Source organism: Mustela erminea, chromosome 13 (assembly GCF_009829155.1).
Source record: "Mustela erminea isolate mMusErm1 chromosome 13, mMusErm1.Pri, whole genome shotgun sequence".
NCBI lineage: Eukaryota > Metazoa > Chordata > Mammalia > Carnivora > Mustelidae > Mustela > Mustela erminea.
Genome location: NC_045626.1, coordinates 76,577,885 through 76,598,018, shown reverse-complemented (window position 1 = coordinate 76,598,018; position 20,134 = coordinate 76,577,885). Strand labels below are relative to the sequence as shown.

Below are 20,134 nucleotides of genomic sequence, written 5' to 3'. Positions count from 1 at the left end.
AAAAATTTTCCCCCTGCTTTTTGTAGGAAAGAAGGATGAGGTTCTGTGGAACGGGAGTATAACTGAGGTGATTTAGGTTTCTATTTATATGAACATACTGAAGATGTTCCCATAATTCATCTTTTTTCTAGCTCCTTTCCCTTTTTAGTGACTTAGCTATAGTTCTATTTGAAGCCCCCCAAAGCTGGATCGTTCTTGTTCCATTAGCCCTACTTCCAGATAGTCTTCTGGCAAGTAGACCCTAGAGTTGACGTAAGTCCACAGTGGCTGGGCCTTGGGGGTATTAATTTGATCAGACCTGTATCTACTGCCTGGAAGTGGCCGCTTTTAACTATTTAATTTTTTAAAATTCAGATACGAAAAAAAAACCACTTTGCCAGGGAGATAGAATTGGGTTGATGGTTTATGAAATTCCCTGAGCGTCTGCTCCTTGTTAATTCTAATTTCAAAGACCAATAGGCTCCAGCTGGCTGAAAAAAAGTAAGCTAATTTTTTTTTAAGGTTTAGCACTTTGTCAAATGCTCTTTTCTCTTCTTTGAGATGGTTGTATATAGATAACTGAAAGCTTTTCAATGACAGAGCAAGGAAGATCTTGTGAGTGAAGGTACATAAATGACCCCTACTCTGCTGGCCCTAGAGGCAGCATGTCTAAAGGCTTTTGAAATAGACTTGAACTAAGTTACCCACAATTACCAAATGGCCAGCCAAGTCACAAGTTGCTTTCTGCAATGTCTTAGCAAAGTCCCTTAAAAACCATGGGCTTAATCCACATTCAGAACATTTGGGGCCTCATTTTATTTATTTATTTTTATTTAAAGGTTTTATTTATTTACTTAAGAGAGCACAGTAGGCAGAGCAGCAGGCAGAGGGAGAGGGAGAAGCAGGCTGTCTGCCAAGCAAGGAGCTGAATGTAGGGCTTGATCCCAGGACCCTGGGATCAGGACCTGAACTGAAGCGAGCCATTTAACCGACTGAGCTTCCCAGGCACACCTGTTTTGTTTTTTTTTTTTTTAAAGATTTTATTTGACAGAGACGGCGAGAGAGGGAACACAAGCAGGGGGAGTGGGAGAAGGAGAAGCCGACTTCCCGCTAAGCAGGTAGCCCAATGCGGGGCTCCATCCCAGGACACTGGGATCTTGACCTGAGCTGAAGGCAGACGCTTAAATACTGAGCTGCCCAGGTGCCCGCTTAGGCCTCATTTTAGCATCAAACGTTGGACTGTATTAAGGAGACGAGCTCTGCCCAGCTCTACCACTTAGTACCAAGGAAAAAAAAGGGGTTAGGCTAGATCATTTTCAAACTTTTTTTTTGGGGGGGTGCTACAAAACCCTCCAAATGTATTCTGATAAAGGAGTTCTCCATATAAAACACGAAAGCAGGGGGTGCCTGGGTGGCTCAGTCGTTAAGCGTCTGCCTTTGGCTCAGGTCATGATCCAGAATCTTGGGATCGAGCCCCACATCGGGCTCCCTGCCCAGCAGGAAGCCTGCTTCTCCCTCTTCGCTCCCCCTGCTTGTGTTCCCTCTCTGTCAAATAAATAAATAAAATCTTTAAAAAACAACAACAAAAAAAAAAACAAAAAAACACCAAAGCAGGAGTTTCCTGGAACATTTATTTATTCTTTCACCAAAGGTTTGTTTTCTTCGTGACAGGCACTGAGGATCTAATAGTAGTTTTCGGTAGAAGAGGACTGAGTGATGACAAAAATGTATTTCCCTCACACTCCCCCTGTCCCAAGAAGAAATAACAAATACACACATTGTAAACTCATTCAGTGGTTCAGTTCATAATTCTAATTGTGATTGTTAGCACTCCGACTTGGGCCTTCGTTTTTGGCCCCAGACTTAGTCCTGAGAGGCTGACTCAGGTACAGCTAGGACACGTTTTGGTTCAAATCATCATTGGGTTCAAATGAGTCATCATCCCTGTGGAAGGCAGCACCAGCAGAGAAGCTACAAACACTTCCAAAAGGAGAAGTACTGCTGGTTTTTACCTTAACCACACATCGCGCAGTCAATAAAAATTAGGAGCTGAGCAAAAAATACAGAGCAAATACCTCTGGGAGAAGCCCTGAAGCAGCTTCTAGTGAAACGTGCAGTAGAATCTGTTTCTTCCACGTTGGGACTGGTCACGTCAGAGCATGAGCCTAAGGCACACGTCCTTAAGAGGGGATGTTCTGCTGCCAGTCTCACTAGCCAGATTATCCTCCAGTTCCAGGCTTTTGACAGGATGTGACTGTTCACACTCCAGAATGGTAAAGGAGTTACAGTTTGAAGCCAGAATGAATAGCCACGATGCCTGATGTGAGACTTTCATAAGTCACTTTTTCAAAACCTGCATCTTGTATCATCTCTTTGAACTCCTCCTAAAACGCAAAGATACAGCAAGGATCACCTGGATTTAAACTCTAGGGCCTTTGTTGTAAAATATCAAGGTTTTGTACCTGAGATGGGAACTGTCGGATACTTTCTACAAGATATTGGTAGGACTTCCAATCTCCTGCAATGACCTCTCCCAGGACAGGAATGACCTGGAAGCTATATAGATCATAAAGCCTAAACACAAAGGCAAAAGAGTAAGATTAGAACATGCCCCCTGATAAGAAGCAAGAAGGTTTAAGCCTGAAGTTATAAATTCAAATGCCTATAGGGGTCAAGTACCTGAAAGTAATGTGGGCCAAGTGCAAGACCAGTAGGGACTAGTGAGGAGGTGGTGACAGGTACAGTTAGAAAATAGCATAAAAGTGGAGAAGGGGCAGGTACTACTCAGCTCTGACTACTGCCATGTGGGAATAAGTGCTCAGCGTTGCCCTATGTGATTCCTCAAGTGAAGCTGGAAACTCACATTTTTATGTGAAACTTCCTCATTTTTAAATATGAACATCTAAGTCAATCTTTTTTTAAAGGTTTTTTTGTTTTGTTTTGTTTTTTTATTCAACACAGAGAGAGAGAGATCACAAGCAGGCAGAGAGCAGGCAGGCCGAGAGAGGGAAGCAGGCTCCGGCTCTATCCCAGGACCCCAAGACCGCAACCCAAGCTGAAAGCAGAGGCTCAACCCACTAAGCTACCCAGGTGCCCCTAAGTCAATTTCTTAAAATACAAAATACATCCGTGGGCCAACTTGAGCTTCTGGTTGCTGGTTTGAAACTTTTTTGGCTTAGGTATTCAGAACTGGCTGACTTCTGAGGTGGCACTGGCCATAGATAGGGCTATTGTGTGCCTTAGAGACTCTGAACTGTGAGCTTCATGGTTATCACTTACTGGCTATTTCTGTCCAGTTTGGGGATGGAAAACCCTTGGCTAGACAATGAGAATAAAGCCCTGTTAACAGTACCAACCTGGATACGAGGGGATTGTTCACTTGACTAAACTCCAGACAGAGAAATCGTCCTCCTGGTTTCAGCACTCGATGGGCTTCCTGGAGTGCCTGAGCAAGACAAGGAACAAGAGAACACACTCCTCAGCAGAACTCAATTCCATGAGGCCAAAACAGCTTTAACTTTGATGGGCATTATAAAAGTTAGCATTTCCTATAGCATGCACATAGATCCCTTGTGCATTCTCAGTGGGTAAGCTGTAGCAGCAGAGATAACCCGACAATATCCTAAATTTTACAGGCATTCTGCTGCCCGTGAAGAGAATGTTACTTGGAGTACTTAGATTGGGACCACATGACGGCCAATTGGAGTACTCAGATTGGGACCACATGACGGCCAATTTCACAAACTGTCATTTATTAAAATCTTATTTCAGGATTTTCTTTTTTTTCTTTCTTTATTTTTTTAAGTAAACTCTTTACCCAACATGGGATTTGAACTTAAAACCCGGAGATCAAGAGTTGCACCCTTTACTGGTCGAGTCAGCCAGGTGCCCCTACAATTACTTATGTAAATCACAATGGATATCCTCTTTGATCTAGGAATTTTACTTCAAGGAACCTCTCTCACGGAAATGCATCTGTTATAGGGGCACCTGGGTGGCTCAGTCCATTAAGCATCTGACTTTTGATTTTGGCTCAGCTCAGATCATAAGATCGGTCTCTGTGCTGGGCGTGGAACCTGCTTAAGATTCCTCCTCTGCCCCTTCCCACCATCCAAAGAAGAAAAAAGGAAAAAGAAATGCATCTATTGTAGAGATGACATGCACACACGTTATTACCTGCAGCGCTGTTTGAACAGCACAAGATTAGAAGCATCTTAATTATTGAGAGACTAAATTATGGAATATCTATATAAATGGAATCTATGCAGCTATTTAGAAAAAGGAAAAGCCAGGGCTCTTCATGTACTGACATGGAAAAATCCCCCAAGATATATTTTTAAGGGGAAAAAAAAAAGCAATGGGCAAAATGTATCATATGCTAATATTTATACAAAAGAAGAAGAAAAAGAAAAACGTTTATTATTCACAAAACTTCTTTGCAAAGGTATATAAGAAACTGGTGATTGGAGGAGGGAGAAGAGGCACTGCATGGTTGGTACACATGGGTGGGAGGCATACTTTCACTGACATGTCCTTTTTTTTTTAAAAGATTTTATTTATTTGACAGACAGAGATCACAAGTAGGCAGAGAGGCAGACAGAGAAGGGGAAGCAGGCTCCCCGCTGAGTAGAGCGCCCGACGATCCCAGGGACCCTGAGGTCAAGGCCTGAGGTGAAGGCAGAGGCTTTAACCCACTGAGCCACCCAGATGTCCCTGACATGCCCTTTAGTACTTTGAACCTATTCAAAAAAATTTTTTAATTAGAAGAAATAATAAACTGGCTGCATACAAGGGGCAAGTCACAAAAACCAAGCTCAAGTACACCATAAAGATGTCTCACTGAAAGCAGAGGAACCAGGTAACTGGAGCCCGTGATTACAAAAACAAAACGTGGTGCCTTGCACATGGTCTTCAAATACTCTGGGATAGAATACTGAAGGAGAAATGAAGAGCTGCATCAGGGAGTGTCTGGCCAGATCAGTCGGTAGATACATTTGATCTCAGGGTTGTGAGTTGGAATCCCACGTTGTGTGCAGAGATTACTTAAAGATAAAATCTTTAAAAAAAAAGAACAGCTGCATCAGATTAAGAGCTAAATGTTCCCTTCTCCCTGTAGAGGAACCCATGACTCTAGATATCTTCTGCCAAAATAAGTGTTCGAGTGCCTTCTGTGTTGGCCTTGGAAATGCCTCTGATCTGCAAACTCACTGGGTCAGACAACTTCACAAGTGAGTGGTAACAGATGGAAAGTCAGAGCATGACTGACAGCTCAAAGATGTGAATACCAACCCAAGCAACAAATGCTTCTATGGGGATCTGCTCTGTGGTTTGTTTTTTTTTCCCCTTCATTTTTGTGACAAGGAAAATTGGCAACTTCAAGGAATGAGGCCCCCAAGCCTGAAAAAGTCATTCCATTCAAAAGCTGGTGGAGAGAAGAGTCTCTCCCTCTTTTCTCATTTTCTGTGGGGCTGCTCTAGGAGATCGAATAGCACAAGAGTCACACAAGCTAAAGACGCAGCCATATATACCTGAATAATGTGTGTGACATTCCGGATCCCAAAGGCGATAGTGTAAACATCAAACTTGTCATCATCAAAGGGCAGTTCTTCAGCATCTCCCAATACCCAAGCAAGTCCTGAAAGAGAAAATCATTTCTGGGCTCAGCATGAGCTGCTCAATTGCACCCAGTGAACTGTCAAACCTGAGGAGGGCATTGTGGGAATCCCCCAATTTGGAGTCAGCCAGGCAGAAGTGTGGGCAGCCTGGACACCCCACTCATGGCTGACTTCTCAAGTGGGGGCCGTCTGTGCAACCTGTGACTGATTCTGGGAGTCAGTGTCAGAATTGAACTGAATTGTTGGACACCTACTTGGTGTGGGAGAACTGGAGAGCAGTCTGGCGCTGGGCAAATACCATATGTGTGGTATTGGAAACCATCACATGCCTGCTTTCATCACTGGGTTCCTGGCGGCTGTCATTGAGGTGCTGTCTTGGCCTGAGAATCTGAATTTCTTCAAGTTTAGCAGGAAGCTCTTTCCCCAGGGGTCTCAGGGTAGAACCTGATGAATATTTAGTTATGCCCACCCTGAAGCAATTTTTACCCAACTAACTGTTTTGTGTAAAGTACCATGGTTAGGATCCCAGGTCTGGGGTTTAGACTGCCAGAGCTTTAATTCTAGCATCACCATTTATTAGCTGTATCATCTCGAATAAACTACTTTGCCTTGGTTTCCTCATCTGTAAGATGGAGTTAATAATAGTACTAACTTCAGAGGGTGATTGGAAGTATTTTTTTAAAGATTTTATTTATTTATTTGACAGACAGAGATCATAAGTAGGCAGAGAGGCAGGCAGAGAGAGAGGGGGAAGCAGGCTCCCTGCTGAGCAGAGAGCCCAATGTGGGGCTCGATCCCAGGACCCTGAAACCATGACCTGAGCCGAAGGCAGAGGCTTTTAGCCCACTGAGCCACTCAGTTGCCCCTCTTTTTTTTTTTTTTTTTTTAATTTTATTTATTCATTTGAGAGAGAGACAGAGCACAAGCAGGGGGAGAGGCAGAGGGAGAAGCAGGCTCCCAGCTGAGCAGGGAGCCAACATGGAACTCGATTCCAGGACTCTGAGATCATGACCTGAGCTGAAGGCAGATGCTTAACTGACTGAGCCACCCAGGTGCCTTGACTGGAGTATTCTAAGTATGGAATTTAGCCTAGTTATACTGGTTCTACTGAAGAATCAAAGTGTCTAGACAATTTTTGTCTGGTCACAAATTCAGAAAACACCCAAGGGAACCCTATAACAGGGTAGCTATGTCCACTAAAGGATCCTGATTCAGCTTTAAGATTAGTCAGCTTGCAGCAAATTAGACATAAAATGCAATATAGAAGGAAGGCTCTATAGAGGAAAGTAAATGAAAACCTCCCTGGAAAAGCAAAGTGGCGGTATTTAACAAAACCCTTAAAAATAACCATACACTGGGGTGCCTGGGTGGCTCACCAGTTGGTTAAGCGTTGGACTCTTAGTTTTGGCTTAGGTCGTGATCTGGAGATCGTGGAGGTCTAGAGATCCAGCCCCGCGTGGGACTCCGTGTTCCATCTCTCTCCCTTTCCCTTTGCCCCTCCCCTAGCTCAAAACACACACACTCTCTCTCTCTCAAATAAATAAATGAATCTTAAAAAAAAAAAAATAACCATATCCTTTGAACCAGCTCTTTGATTTTTAGGAGGATGACCCTGATATCATCCTCAGGGCAACTGTCTGATGGCAGGGTCTGTACTATCTCTTCACATACATTATCTTATCACATTCTCATACTACCGCCATGGAATAGCTCTTATTTTCATCATCATGTTTTAGAGAGCCAAGTTGAGTATTAGGCAGCTTGTCCAAGGTCACCCAGATGGATTGGAACTCAGGTTGTTTTATCCCAGAGCCTGTGTTTCCTTCTTATCTATTTATTTTTTATTATCTATCTATTTATTTATTTGACACACAGAAATTGCAAGTAGGCAGAGAGGCAGGCAGAGAGAGAGGAGGGGAAGCAAGCTCCCTGCTGAGCAGACAGCCTGATGTGGGGCTCCTTCCCAGGACCCTGAGATTGTGACCTAGGCCAATGGCAGAGGCTTAACCCACTGAGCCACCTAGGCACCCCGAGCCTGTGTTTTCAATAGCTGTGGTATATTACCTCCTAATATGGTTTTTATTCTCCCAATTTATAGATAAGGGAATTGAGATCTGGAGAGTTTAAACACTTGTCTGAGGTTATGTAAAAGGGAAAAATGAACAAATGCATGCAAAAATTTACAAATAAAGATGTCACAACGCTGTGCTTTTTTTTTTTTTTAAAAAGATTTTATTTATTTATTTGACAGAGAGAGAGATCACAAGTAGGCAGAGAAGCAGGCAGAGAGAGAGGGGGAAGCAGGCTCCCTGCTGAGCAGAGAGCCCGATGGGATGCGGGGCTGGATCCCAGGACTTCTGGAATCATGACCTAAGCTGAAGGCAGAGGCTTTAACCCACTGAGCCACCCAGGCGCCCCAATGCTGTGCTTTTTAAGCAAGAGCTTTAGAAAAAAGTGAAGGATCAATTGGGGTTGCTGGTTATGTAAACTGGTGATGTGAATCTTTGTCATTCACATCCGTACGAGAGAAAATCATAAAGAAGGACTTTAAGGAATTTTTAATGACATGGAAAGATCTCATGATACAATACTGAGTTAGGGCAGGATACTAAATTGTATATACAGGAAGTCTTCAATTTTATAAAAAGGAAATTATTAGGAAAAGCTAGGAAGGATATACATTAAAATACTAGGAGCATTACTTGATGTTGGAATTATAGGTAACATTTACTTTCCTCTTAATACCTTTGCAAAATCCAAAATTTCTCTCAAATCTATCACTTTTATAACCTATCAAATAATTTAAAAAATATATTTATTTTCTTATTTGAGAGAGAGTGTGTGCATACATGAGAGCACAAGCGGGGGGGTGGCAGAGGGAGAGGGAGAAGCAGGCTCCCCACTGAGCAGGAAGCCAGAGGCAGGGCAGAGGCTGGAAGTCGATCCAGGACCCCAGGATCATGACCTGAGCTGAAGGTAGACGCTTAACCAACTGAGCCCAGGCGTCCCTCAGATAACTTTTTTTAAAGCTCCTGCCCTCAGAACTTCCATTTGGGGAGGAAGTGCTCCACAGAAGATGTAAATCAAACACACAAGAGTGCTACACATAAATATGTCTTTCTCATTAACTTACTCTCCCAAATTAATTTCTAGAATTCTTCTTAGTATCAACTCTTTTCATGGTATAATTTTTACAAAGACATCATTGTTGGACACTGATAAAGCAAGGAGGAAAGATAAGGAAAACGGGCCTATGCAGCACTTAATAATTCATTCGCCAGTGGTTTTGTCTTGGCAGTGAGGAGAGGCTGAAGGGCAAGCTAGCTATGGAAGGGATGATTCCAGAAATGGAACACTGCCTATCACTTCGATCTTTGTTCTCCATTCTTTATGGCTGAGCACCAGAGGGAAGGGAAACACGTTTTTCAGCAGGAGTAAGGAAACATAGTGCCTTTGTCTAAAAACACTAGGGGCTGTCTGCTTTTGGATCAGCACTAATGGTTAACAAAAGAGCCCTTTATCTTGGAGGCCAAGTGGGTGGTGGTCCGTCTAGGCAGTTCGTTCTAGGAGTGGGGGGTGGAGGAGGAAGAATTGAACTAAAATAACCATAGTCACTTCTGGTGGGGGAGGGGGGAGCACAGGAACGCTGATGTTGACCCGAGGGACTCTTATTTTCTTTGTCCCAGACCACTGCCTCATGGTAGCTGCCTGCAGTGCTTGGCCAGCTGGGAAGAGGGCAGTGCAGCGGCTTTGGAAAGCTGGCGCAGCTGCCACATCCTGACTTCTACTTGAGAAAGTTGGGGGGAAAATATTTTAAAGGGTGAAAACAGGGGCGCCTGCATGGCTCAGTGGGTTAAAGCCTCTGCCTTCAGCTCAGGTTGTGATCCCAGAGTCCTGGGATCGAGCCCCGAATCAGGCTCTCTGCTCAGCCTCTCTGCCTGCCTCTCTGCCTACTTGTGTGATCTCTGTCAGTCAAATAAATAAATAAATAATATATTTTTTTAAAAAAGGGTGAAAACAAACAGCAAAATGTGAAATCTACATCTTTAAGCTAGGGCACAAATTGTTCATTTTCAGGCTGTAAATTGTTCATTTACAGGACACTGGGGTCAGCAGGGAGTTGCTGGGAACTGAAGGCAAAACTTCCATCTCAGGGTCAAAGAGCTAAGATCCCAAGACTCAACTCTAATTTGGGATCTGCCACTTAAGAGTTGTGTTACTTGGACAAAGGCACTTTACTCAAGCAGCACTTGGGGCTTTGGTTATCCGCCCTGTCACATGGGGCTGGTAATCAAGCTACCACCCCAGGTTGGCGAAATAATGTACATAACAGAGGTGTTTGGGTGGCTCAGTGGGTTAAACCTCTGCCTTCGGCTCAGGTCATGGTCTCGGGATCCTGGGATCAAACCCCCACATCAGGCTCTCTGCTCAGCAAAGAGCCTGCTTCCTGGGCCCCCACTCTCTCTCTGCCTGCCCCTTGCCTACTGTCTGTCAAATAAATAAATAAAATCGTAAAACAACAACAACAACAACAACGTACATAACACCCTGCAAACTGGATTCAGGCACACAAATTATCTTCGACTCTGGCCTAGCTACATGTTTTTGAAAATAAAGCCCTTCAACATTTATATATCCCATCATATTTCATAAACACACAAACATTTCCACTGTGTCTACTTCTCACAAGACTTACCAGCTTTGTGTCCTTGAGCACGGGCTTTCTGCTTTCCAACCTTTAGCATCTCCTTGTTGATGTCACAGACCACTACCCGGGAACCGCCCAAGGGGTCCTCTTCATTTTGGTACTTTCTAGCAATTTCTTCCCAGGATAAATTTTGCTGGGCCCGTAACTGCCGCTTCAGCTTTCCCTTGTGCTGTGCCTCGACATAATTAAGGAAACGGAATGCAATGTCACCTGTAGGAAGCCAACAGGAGGAGAGATGCAAACACAAACACAAACAAAGCAAAACCCCAACATTTCCAAAACCCAAACAGAGCAACAAAGGTACAGGACTTGGCAGTGTACAAAAATTGAAGTTTCTCTTAATTTCTCTGGTAAATTAAAAGGGAAAAAAAAAACCAGCAATTTTTTTTAACTTCTCTTTTTTTTAAAAAGATTTTATTTTTAAGTAATCTCTCTACCCAATGTGGGACTCAAACTCATGACCTCAAGATCAAGAGTCCCATGTTACACTGATTGAGCCAGGCAGGTGCCCTGTTAACTTAAAATATTCTTAAAAATCCTTTAAAAAATTGCATAATGCATGGACACATTCTTGCTATAAAAGACACACCCAAATATTTAAACTAAAACAGAAACGTTGGCTTCTCTCTCCGTACCCTCTCCAGAGCTAAGCAGTGTTAAGTGCTAGTGCTCAGCCCTTCTAGTCTTTGTCTAAGAATTGTTGCGAAAGCAACACGAGGGTACCGTTACCAGCAAGGATCCCCTCGCCCACCACTTCCCATGCCTAGTTCAGCTCTCCAGACACTGTCTTTCTCAACCCTCTCAGCTGTGTCTTATGTTGGTTCCAGCTCGTTCTTTATTTACCAAATTTATGCTATCTCGCCCATCCTGTCTGCTTGGCTCTATCTTTCTAATATGTTTAGATCACATTTCATAGTCCCTCATAGATTCCTTTGTAAACTAGAGTAACAGACTCTTATTTCTATTTCGTCAATTACAAATGGTACCTCTTGACTCCTTTCAACCTTCTACTGTGAGCACTTTTATACCGTCAAGACCAACTGATAACACACTGTTTGTTCTGAGGCTATAATTACTTCTGTGCTTTGTTGGTTGGAGTCTAAAAGCTGAAAAGTGTGTATGTTACTGTAATCAGGTAAATACTATTTGGGCCAAGACAGTGCTTTCTAGGAGCACACTGCCTTTCTTATAATGTTGTTTGTCTTTGTTTCTCTTAGACTAGTTGTAAGAAATATACCCTTAAGTTCTTCTACTCTCTCCAACCAATTAGGTATTCTCCAGTCCCTTTCCTATATGTTCAAATATTTTATATGAAATGACTTAAAAACATATACAAGGATCATATTAGACACATAGTTGTACAACCTTTCTTTCTCTTCCCACTGAATATGTCTTTGAAAACTTTCCATCAGTATTTATAGGTTTTCCACATTCTTTTAAATAGCTACAGGATAGTTCATAGAATGGATGTATCTTAATTTAAAACAATTTCTTTACTGAGGCAGAAATAGGTTATTTCCCAGTTTTCACTACTACTAAAAATGATGCAGTGAGCATATCTGTAGCTACATATTTTTAAAATGTCTTTTTAAATATATGGGATTACCTTCCAAGTAGATTTTCTAAACGGGCAGTTGGCAGCATGCAGTAATCATGTAGGTGAAGGCACAGATGTAGGCAGGTCTGACCAAACCCTTTCTGAAGCTATATCTTTGTGCAAGGTTTTTCTTTTTCTTTTTCTAAAGACTAGATATGGAGAATTGGAATTGTGGGATCCTAGACTATAAAGATTTTAGATTTTAACAGATTCTGTTAAATGGTCCTTCACTGAGCGAGGTGTCTTACCACCTTCCCAGTTTCCACCAGGGAGAGGACCACATCAACAAAGTCACACATAAACATGTTTCACACATGCAGATGGTTCTACTGTCATTTCTTATTCTATATTATCCTATTGGTATAGATTATCACGTAATTACATGACCCATTATTCTAATGTAATTTAACATGTACATGTACATTAGCCATGTACATCACCAAGATGCGTGAGTGAAACCCATGATGTTTTTCTCCCCAGATACCTAGTGTGCACCAAGTAACAAAGGACCGTGGATAAACAACTAAGCTTTGGATTTCTGATATGATTGTGGATTAGGGAGAAAAGTTTGCCTAGAAAGCTTATGGAATATGAGAATGGGCATATTCTCCCCCTACCCAAAGAAAGGGGGAAAGTGGATTAAAGGTTAAACAGAAAAATAAATTCATTCACACGGCGAAATGTCCCTGGAGTAAAAGAGTGAACTCTTTACTTTGTAGCCCTGTGCATTTTAGAAAAATGATGGGCATAAAGCTGATATGTTATGCTTTTTGAGTGACATTTGGTTAGAAAGAGTAAACCTTTCTTAGAAGTGTACTGACTTTCAATTACCACCTTCAGCCTAATGGTAGATAAACTAGCTCATTCCAACAAGAGACACTTGATTTCTACAAAAGGTACTCAGTGATATTCAAGGATACTCGACTGGACATTACCTGTGCCTCCAGCAACATCGAGCAGCTGGGTCCCAGGAAATGGGTGCATCTTCCAGACCAGCATATCCTTCCAAATACGATGGATACCAAGACTCATCATATCATTCATTACGTCATACTTCTTGGCCACACTTTCAAACACATGATAGACTGACACAGGAGAAATACAACACAATTGTGCTATTAACAAGATTAACTTAGGAAGTCCTAAATGAAAGGGGATGAAACTTTTCTCCCCTGAAGTTGCTGGTCTTTGTCAGGTGTAGTTAAGCTAGACTGCTTGATGCCCAAATCTACCCCTTAATCTCTTTTTAATAAAGGCTTAAGTTACTTCATCTAAGAAACCAACCTCTTTTCTGCTGTCTTAGTTACCTTTATCTAGGACCACTACCCCATAATAATGCCATGCACCTGCTTGGCACTAAGTTAGGTTTCCATTTCTTAGAGGATGGGGGAGGTATGGAATTTTTATTTTATTTTGCTGTTATTATAATAGAAAACAATAAAATCATTAGAAATACATGACTAATGGATGGGAAGGTGTCAACTCATCCCTCCCTGGATCACAGAGAAAAACCTCAGGTACAATTTGGTGGGCAGATGAGTGGCAAGATGTGAGTGAGGGCCAAGCCACACTGCAGAGGGCCCTTGTAAATCTCAGAGGATCAAGAGAGAATGTGGAATCTGGCCTAGTGGGAGAAGGAATTTACTATATAAGGCATTTTAAAGCACAGGCTACATTTAACTTCTTTACACCTGCTTCTCCGCCCATAAGATGAAAAGCTCAGTGCCAGCTCCCGATCACCCTGCCATAAGGCTGAATTAGGTAATGAAGGAGAGATGCCTTGAGTTTCTCAGATGTAATCTGCTGCATAGATCTAAAACATCATTATCCTCTGCTGATTTAGCACTACAGAGCTCTTCCTGAACTCAATCTTGAATGCCTCTCTCAACCCCGGGATCTCCAAGCTTGCTTTTTTGTTTTGTTTTGTTTTGTTTTGGGGGTATTCATGGACACTATAGCTCAACCTATTGAGTATAAGGAATCTTTGCTTTGCATGGTTCTGATATACATGAATTTCAGGGACTGTGGTTTAGTTAGGTAACACCAATCCCCCAACAACATCATTCATGTGCAATGGTGTATTAACTGTGAAGTAAGTGCATAAAGCACAAACTTCTCTGGTAGTTCTTCAGCCCATAAATCACTCCGTAAATAATTGACATGCATCATGGTCAGTAACCAATCCTATCACTTCTTTCGGTTAGCACTTGGTAGGTCACTACACATCAGTCATTCAGTTCACACACAGACAGCAAAGCATGTAGTTGTGTTACCTCCTTATCTCTCAGTTGTGAATACGTGATATTTTACAAAACTAGATAACTGAAAGAGGGAACTGGCCAACAAAAATGAAAGCACAGCAAAGCAATGAAAAGTGGTAATTCTGTAAGTGAAACGTCCATGGGGTTATAGGGGAAACAGCTGACTGTGGCAACGTGATGCTGGAGAGACTCTAGATATGCAGCTGGAAGAACTATGTGAAGATGAACTTACGGACAACAATGAGGATGTGGGGGCGCCTGGGTGGCTCAATGGGTTAAAGCCTCTGCCTTTGGCTTGGGTCAGGATCCCAGGGTCCTGGGATTGAGCCCCGCATCGGGCTCTCCGCTCAGCAGAGAGCTGCTTCCCTTCCTCTCTCTCTCTTCCTGCATCTCTGCCTACTTGAGATCTCTGTCTGTCAAATAAATAAATAAAATCTTTATTTTATTTATTTTTTTTTAAAGATTTTATTCATCCATCAGAGAGAGAGAGAGGGAGAGAGCGAGCACAGGCAGAAGCAGAGAGAGAAGCAGGCTCCCCGCCGAGCAAGGAGCCCGATGTGGGACTCGATCCCAGGACGCTGGGATCATGACCCAAGCCGAAGGCAGCTGCTTAACCAACTGAGCCACCCAGGCGTCCCAATAAATAAAATCTTTAAAAAAAAAATGAGGATGTGGTAGTGATGAAAAGGTTGAATATGTCCCAGAGGAAATGATGCCAGCAAAAAAATCTCACACTAGAGGAATTCTTAGAGATATTTCATGACAGTGAAGGCATAAAATGTTACAAGCAGATTGAAATTTAGAAAGGAGTATGGCAATTTGCCAAGACACAGATAAGATGCTTGCTCCCTATTGTAAATTATATGACCAGAAGGTAGCAAACACTGTTCAAACTACTTTTGGTACATTTTTTTAGGAAGGAATAAAACAACTTAATGTTTCTAGTTTTTAATTCGAATTTTAATTTAATTAAAAAAACAAACTTAAGGGGCATCTCCTGGGTGGCTCAGTTGTTAAGCATCTGCCTTTGGCTCAGGTCATAATCCCAGGGTCCTGGGATCGAGCCCCACATTGGGCTCCCTGCTCAGCAGGAAGCCTGCTCCTTCCTCTCCCTCTCCCACTCCCCCTGCTTGCATTCCTTCTCTCTCTGTCTCTGTCAAATAAATAAATAAAATCTTTAAGAAAAAAAACCCTTAAAATTTAAAAATTCTAATTACATTAAGTTAAAATTAAATCTTAATTTTATAGTTTGTTAAATAAATATTAACTTTACTACTTATTTCATTTCTCTATACATTTATAACTAAGAGTAAGAAAGTTTTTTTTTTTGTTTTGTTTTTTTAAAGATTGTATTTATTTATTTGACAGACAGAGATCACAAGTAGGCAGAGAGGCAGGCAGAGAGAGAGAGAGAGAAAGAGGGAAGCAGGCTTCCTGCGGAGCAGAGAGCCTGATGCGGGGCTCGATCCCAGGACCCTGAGCTCATGACCCGAGCCGAAGGCAGCAGCCCAAACCACTGAGCCACCCAGGCGCCCCGAGTAAGAAAGTTTTTGATGTTCAATAATTTTTAAATTTTTTTTAAGTAAACTTTCTGCCCAAAGCAGGGCTTAAACTCATGACCCTGAGATCAAGAGTCATGCTCCACTGACTGAGCCACCCAGCCACCCACTATGTTCAATAATTTTTAGAGGTCATAGAACAGTTGTAATTTTTCCCATTGATTATTAATATCATTGTGCATGATTTCAGTGCACATGGCCATTTTTACAGTCCTGCACTACTGAGCAGAGGAAAGACTGCCTGTACTTCAATGTTGGGTCCCATCTGGGAGATACATATTTAGTTCATGGTGGGTACCTCTTCCTTGCTTATGTGTGTGAAATGTCATTATATTCTGTAAAGTACAACACAGAGGTTAAGCATTATTATCATTTTGGAAGCAACCCACCTGGACTCAAATCCCCAGCTCTACCACTTACTAGTAGAATCTTCAGCAAGTGACTTACCATCTCTGTTTCAACAGTTTCTTCATCTATGATATCAGGCTACTAGTCTCTACCTTATAAGGTTGTATTTTTTTTTTTTTAAGATTTATTTATTTATTTGACAGAGAGAGACCACAAGTAGGCAGAGAGAGAGGAAGGGAAGCAGGCTCCCTGCCTAGCAGAGAGCCCGATGTGGGGCTAGATCCCAGGACCCTGGGATCATGACCTGAGCCGAAGGCAGAGGCTTTAACCCGCTGAGCCACCCAGGCGCCCCATAAGGTTGTATTTAAAAGAATTAATGAAAAGTATTCCAAAAAGTTTCAAGTCCTTGGGGCGCCTGGGTGGCTCAGTGGGTTAAAGCCTCTGCCTTCAGCTCAGATCATGATCCCAGGGTCCTGGGATCTAGCCCCACATCGGCTCTCTGCTCACCGGGGAGCCTGCTTCCCCCTCTCTCTCTGCCTGCCTCTCTGCCTACTTGTGATCTCTGTCAAATAAATAAATATAATCTAAAAAAAAAAAAGTTTCAAGTCCTTAATAAAAGTTTACTATCATTTTACTTGGATTTTCTTATTTCACAAGCAGTTATTAAGCTTTTAATGTGCATCAGGCGCTGAAGATCTAGACATCAATGAGCCACCGTTCTAGCATTCCGGGGATTCACAGCCCAGTGAAATAGATGTTATTTTATTTTTAAAAAAGATTTTATTCATTTATTTGAGAGAGAATGAATGAGAGAGAACATGAGAGAGGAGAAGGTCGGAGGGAGAAGCAGACTCCCGAAGGAGCTGGGAGCCCGATGTGGGACTCAATCCTGGAAGTCCAGGATCATGACCTGAGCCGAAGGCAGTAGCTCAACCAACTGAGCCACCCAGACGCCCCTAGATGTTATTTTAAAATCAATATTCGAAGAGTTCCAGTAGAGCTATGTATTTAGTAAGGCTGAGGTAAGACATAAGACAACGTGAGTAGCCTTTAAGAGGGTGGGATATTCCACTGTAAATTCTTTCTCTTTATTTCCTGGGTGACCACAGGCCAAGTGAAGGAAACTCTCAGAGCCTCACCATATCCACTTGTTAAATGGGCTTAAAACTTACCCCATTATGAATGGTACAATTGGAATTTTAAAACAGTCCTTTCCTTTCCCATGCCTATAGCACAATGCTGGGCACAAAGCAACTGCTCAACAATATCTAACCTTTACTGGGCAATTACGAAGTGCCAGGCATTGTTTTAAATATTTTAATATATTAAGTAATCTAATCCTCATTATATCTAAGAAAGATTACTATTATTCCTACTTAAACAATTTGGAGGCTGAGGCACAGCAAAGGTTTCCTCCTTCCTTTCTATTAAAAAATGGTCCTACCTTTGGGACGCCTGGGTGGCTCAGTGGGTTAAGCCTCTGCTTTCCGCTCAGGTCATGATCTCAGGGTCCTGGGATTGAGCCCTGCATTGGGCTCTCTGCTCAGCAGGGACCCTGCTTCCCCCTCTCTCTCTGCCTACCTGTGATCTTTCTCTCTGTCAAATAAATAAATAAAATCTTTAAAAAGAAAATGGTCCTACCCCTTGGCAAGAGGTGAAGAACATGAGCTCTGCAGTCACAGATTTGGAATACCGGTTCCGCCACTTACAATATTAAATTGGGCAACTTCTCGTTTAATCTCGAAGTCTCAATTCCCTCCTGTGTAGCTTGGAGATAACAATACCATTGTTTGGAGGCTGAAATGAGAATTGGGAATAATATCTGCATGGTGCCTGGCACATCATAAACACCCAATTTTTGGAATTTAGTGATAATTACTGTGTTTAACCATAAGTGGCATCTAAGCTCTGCGGGGTCAGGCTGGGAGGGGGGGTGGCGGGGGTGCTCTCTGGAGGTCAGGACTGCACAGCTTACGTCATCCGAGTCAACAGGACGTTAATTCAACTCCTAGCTGAGCAGAAGAAACTAGATCGCAGACAGATCCCTCCATCCGCCCTCTCGCCCCTTTCACCTTTGTCCCCCTTCTCCTCCTCCGACACAGTCTCAAACCCGAAATGTGTTTCCGTTGCCTGCTTCTCTTGGGACAAGTGCCGCACACCCAGCGGGCCCCTAGGCCAGGAGCTACGAAACCCGGGGAGCGGGCAGCATCGCATCACCCGCGACCATCTAAGACCGCAGTAGCTCCACAGAGCGCAGCTCCTGTTGGTCGCCATCTTGGCAGTAGGGTGACAGCGCCCGGACAGTACGTAGGGTTGCATCACTAGAGGGCCAACGGCGGCCGGTAGGAGACATTATTAGCCGAACGCGTCCTGAAACCCTTTCTTAGGGAGCTATGTGTGTGACCTCTGGGATCTGGAGGCTGCTTAGTTTTTGAGTACTGGAAATCCCTTCTTCTCCCTCTTCCCGCTTTGAATCTAGAATTCACCAGAATGAAGGGTCCTTATGATAAGGCCACAATCACTTCCCAGCGGCCATATCCCTGAATATTTTCAACCAGCCGTATGAAAGCTAACTCACAAGATATCCTGTAACTCTTGCTTTCTGGTGCAGAAGTAGGAAACTGAAGTATACGGTGTGGTTACAAGGCAGAGGTAACAAGGTCGATTCTCTTAAACTTTGATGGGCCTAAGAATTACTGGTTTGAGCTTTAAAATGCAGATTTGGTGGCCGCCAGGTTGGCTCAGTGGATTAAACCTTTGACTTTTGATTTCGCTCAAGTCATGATATTAGGGTCGGAGGATCAAGCCCCCGTAGGGCTCCATGCTGGACATAGAGTCTGCTTGGGATTTTGTCTCTCTCTCTCTTCTCTCGAAAAGAAAAGAAAAAAAGCAGGTTTCTGGGCCAAATATCAAGAGATTTTGAATCCATACATTAGAGATGGGCATTGGGAATCTTCATTGAACAAACTTCTGTGGTGATTCATTCATTCATTCTTTCTTTTCTTCCCCCCCCCCTCAAGATTTATATCTTGGGGGATAGGCACAGGGAGAGGGAGAGAAAGAATCCAAAGCAGGCTCCACACCCAGGGCAGAGTCCCATACAGGGGTGAATCTCAGGACCTGAGATCATGACCTGAGCCAAAACCAGGAGTGGAATGCTCAACCCACTGAGCCACCCAGGAGATCCACAGACTTATGTGGTGATCCTGATGCAAGGAATTTGCAGACCATTCTTGAGAAACATGTGCTAGATGACTCTGAAAAATAAATGTTCAGGGCGCCTGGGTGGCTCAGTGGGTTGAGCCGCTGCCTTTGGCTCAGGTCATGATCTCGGGGTCATGGGATTGAGTCCCGCCTCGGGCTCTCTGCTTAGCAGGGAGCCTGCTTCCCTTCCTCTCTCTCTGCCTGCCTCTTGCCTACTTGTGATCTCTCTCTCTCTCTAACAAATAAATAAATAAAATCTTAAAAAAAATAAATGTACAAAAGGCTGTTCTTTGGTCTTTATATTTTATGTACCTAAGAAGTTTATAAATGGAAAGGAAAGCTCTAGTGTCTATTTAGTGAGTCAGACCCAATCACCACTCACCCTCCCTCTTCTGCTGTCACAAAGCTACACTTCTAGTGCCAACTGGCATAGCATGTATATTTACTTCAACCCCAGATTTTCATGTTTTTTTTTTTTTTTTTTATGGAAAGGGTAATGTAGACCATCTTGCGCAAAAGAGGATGGAGGTGGTAAGTTTTGCTTGGATTTCTATATGTTTCTGCTTTGATTCTCCTTTTAAATATATGTTGCCTGTAAATATTTCACAAGGAGAAAGCGCCAAGGACCCTAAGAAACTATTTTAAAAACGAAAAATCTCTTCCTGGTTTAATGTGTAGTCTGACAGATGGACACCTACTGCTTTCTTTTTGGAAGAGCTACATGGGTTTTTCTTCTTTCCCTCTCTTTTATTTTTAAAAGTGATAGAAAGAAGGAATGATTCATTCACGTAATTAGAGTTCTCACATCATTGTTAAGGGAAATAAAAATTCATCAAGGAGGGGCGCCTGGGTGGCTCAGTGGG

The 20,134-nt window shown here is 42.8% G+C and overlaps 1 protein-coding gene across 1 annotated transcript; it reads right to left on the bottom strand.

Annotated features, from left to right (window-relative positions):
• Positions 1–2,181: 2,181 nt before the first annotated feature.
• Positions 2,182–18,364, bottom strand: COQ5 (coenzyme Q5, methyltransferase). Its single transcript, XM_032310834.1, has 7 exons — positions 18,140–18,364; positions 12,835–12,984; positions 10,291–10,512; positions 5,508–5,614; positions 3,336–3,424; positions 2,442–2,553; positions 2,182–2,363 (listed from the first exon to the last, which is right to left on the bottom strand). Exons 1-7 carry the CDS (start codon positions 18,339–18,341, stop codon positions 2,262–2,264), a joined length of 984 nt encoding a protein of 327 aa, XP_032166725.1. The 5' UTR covers positions 18,342–18,364; the 3' UTR covers positions 2,182–2,261.
• Between the last annotated feature and the right edge of the window lie 1,770 nt (positions 18,365–20,134).

Bases quoted from the DNA above. Each gene is read 5' to 3' on its own strand.
- COQ5 (XM_032310834.1), bottom strand. From the start codon at position 18,341: ATGGCGACCAACAGGAGCTGCGCTCTGTGGAGCTACTGCGGTCTTAGA. The intron at 5,615-10,290 runs GTAAGTCTTGTG...TTTCTCTTTCAG, and splicing joins TGCTCAAGGACACAAAGCTG to GACTTGCTTGGGTATTGGGA. The intron at 2,364-2,441 runs GTACAAAACCTT...TTTGCGTTTTAG, and splicing joins TCCGACAGTTCCCATCTCAG to GAGGAGTTCAAAGAGATGAT.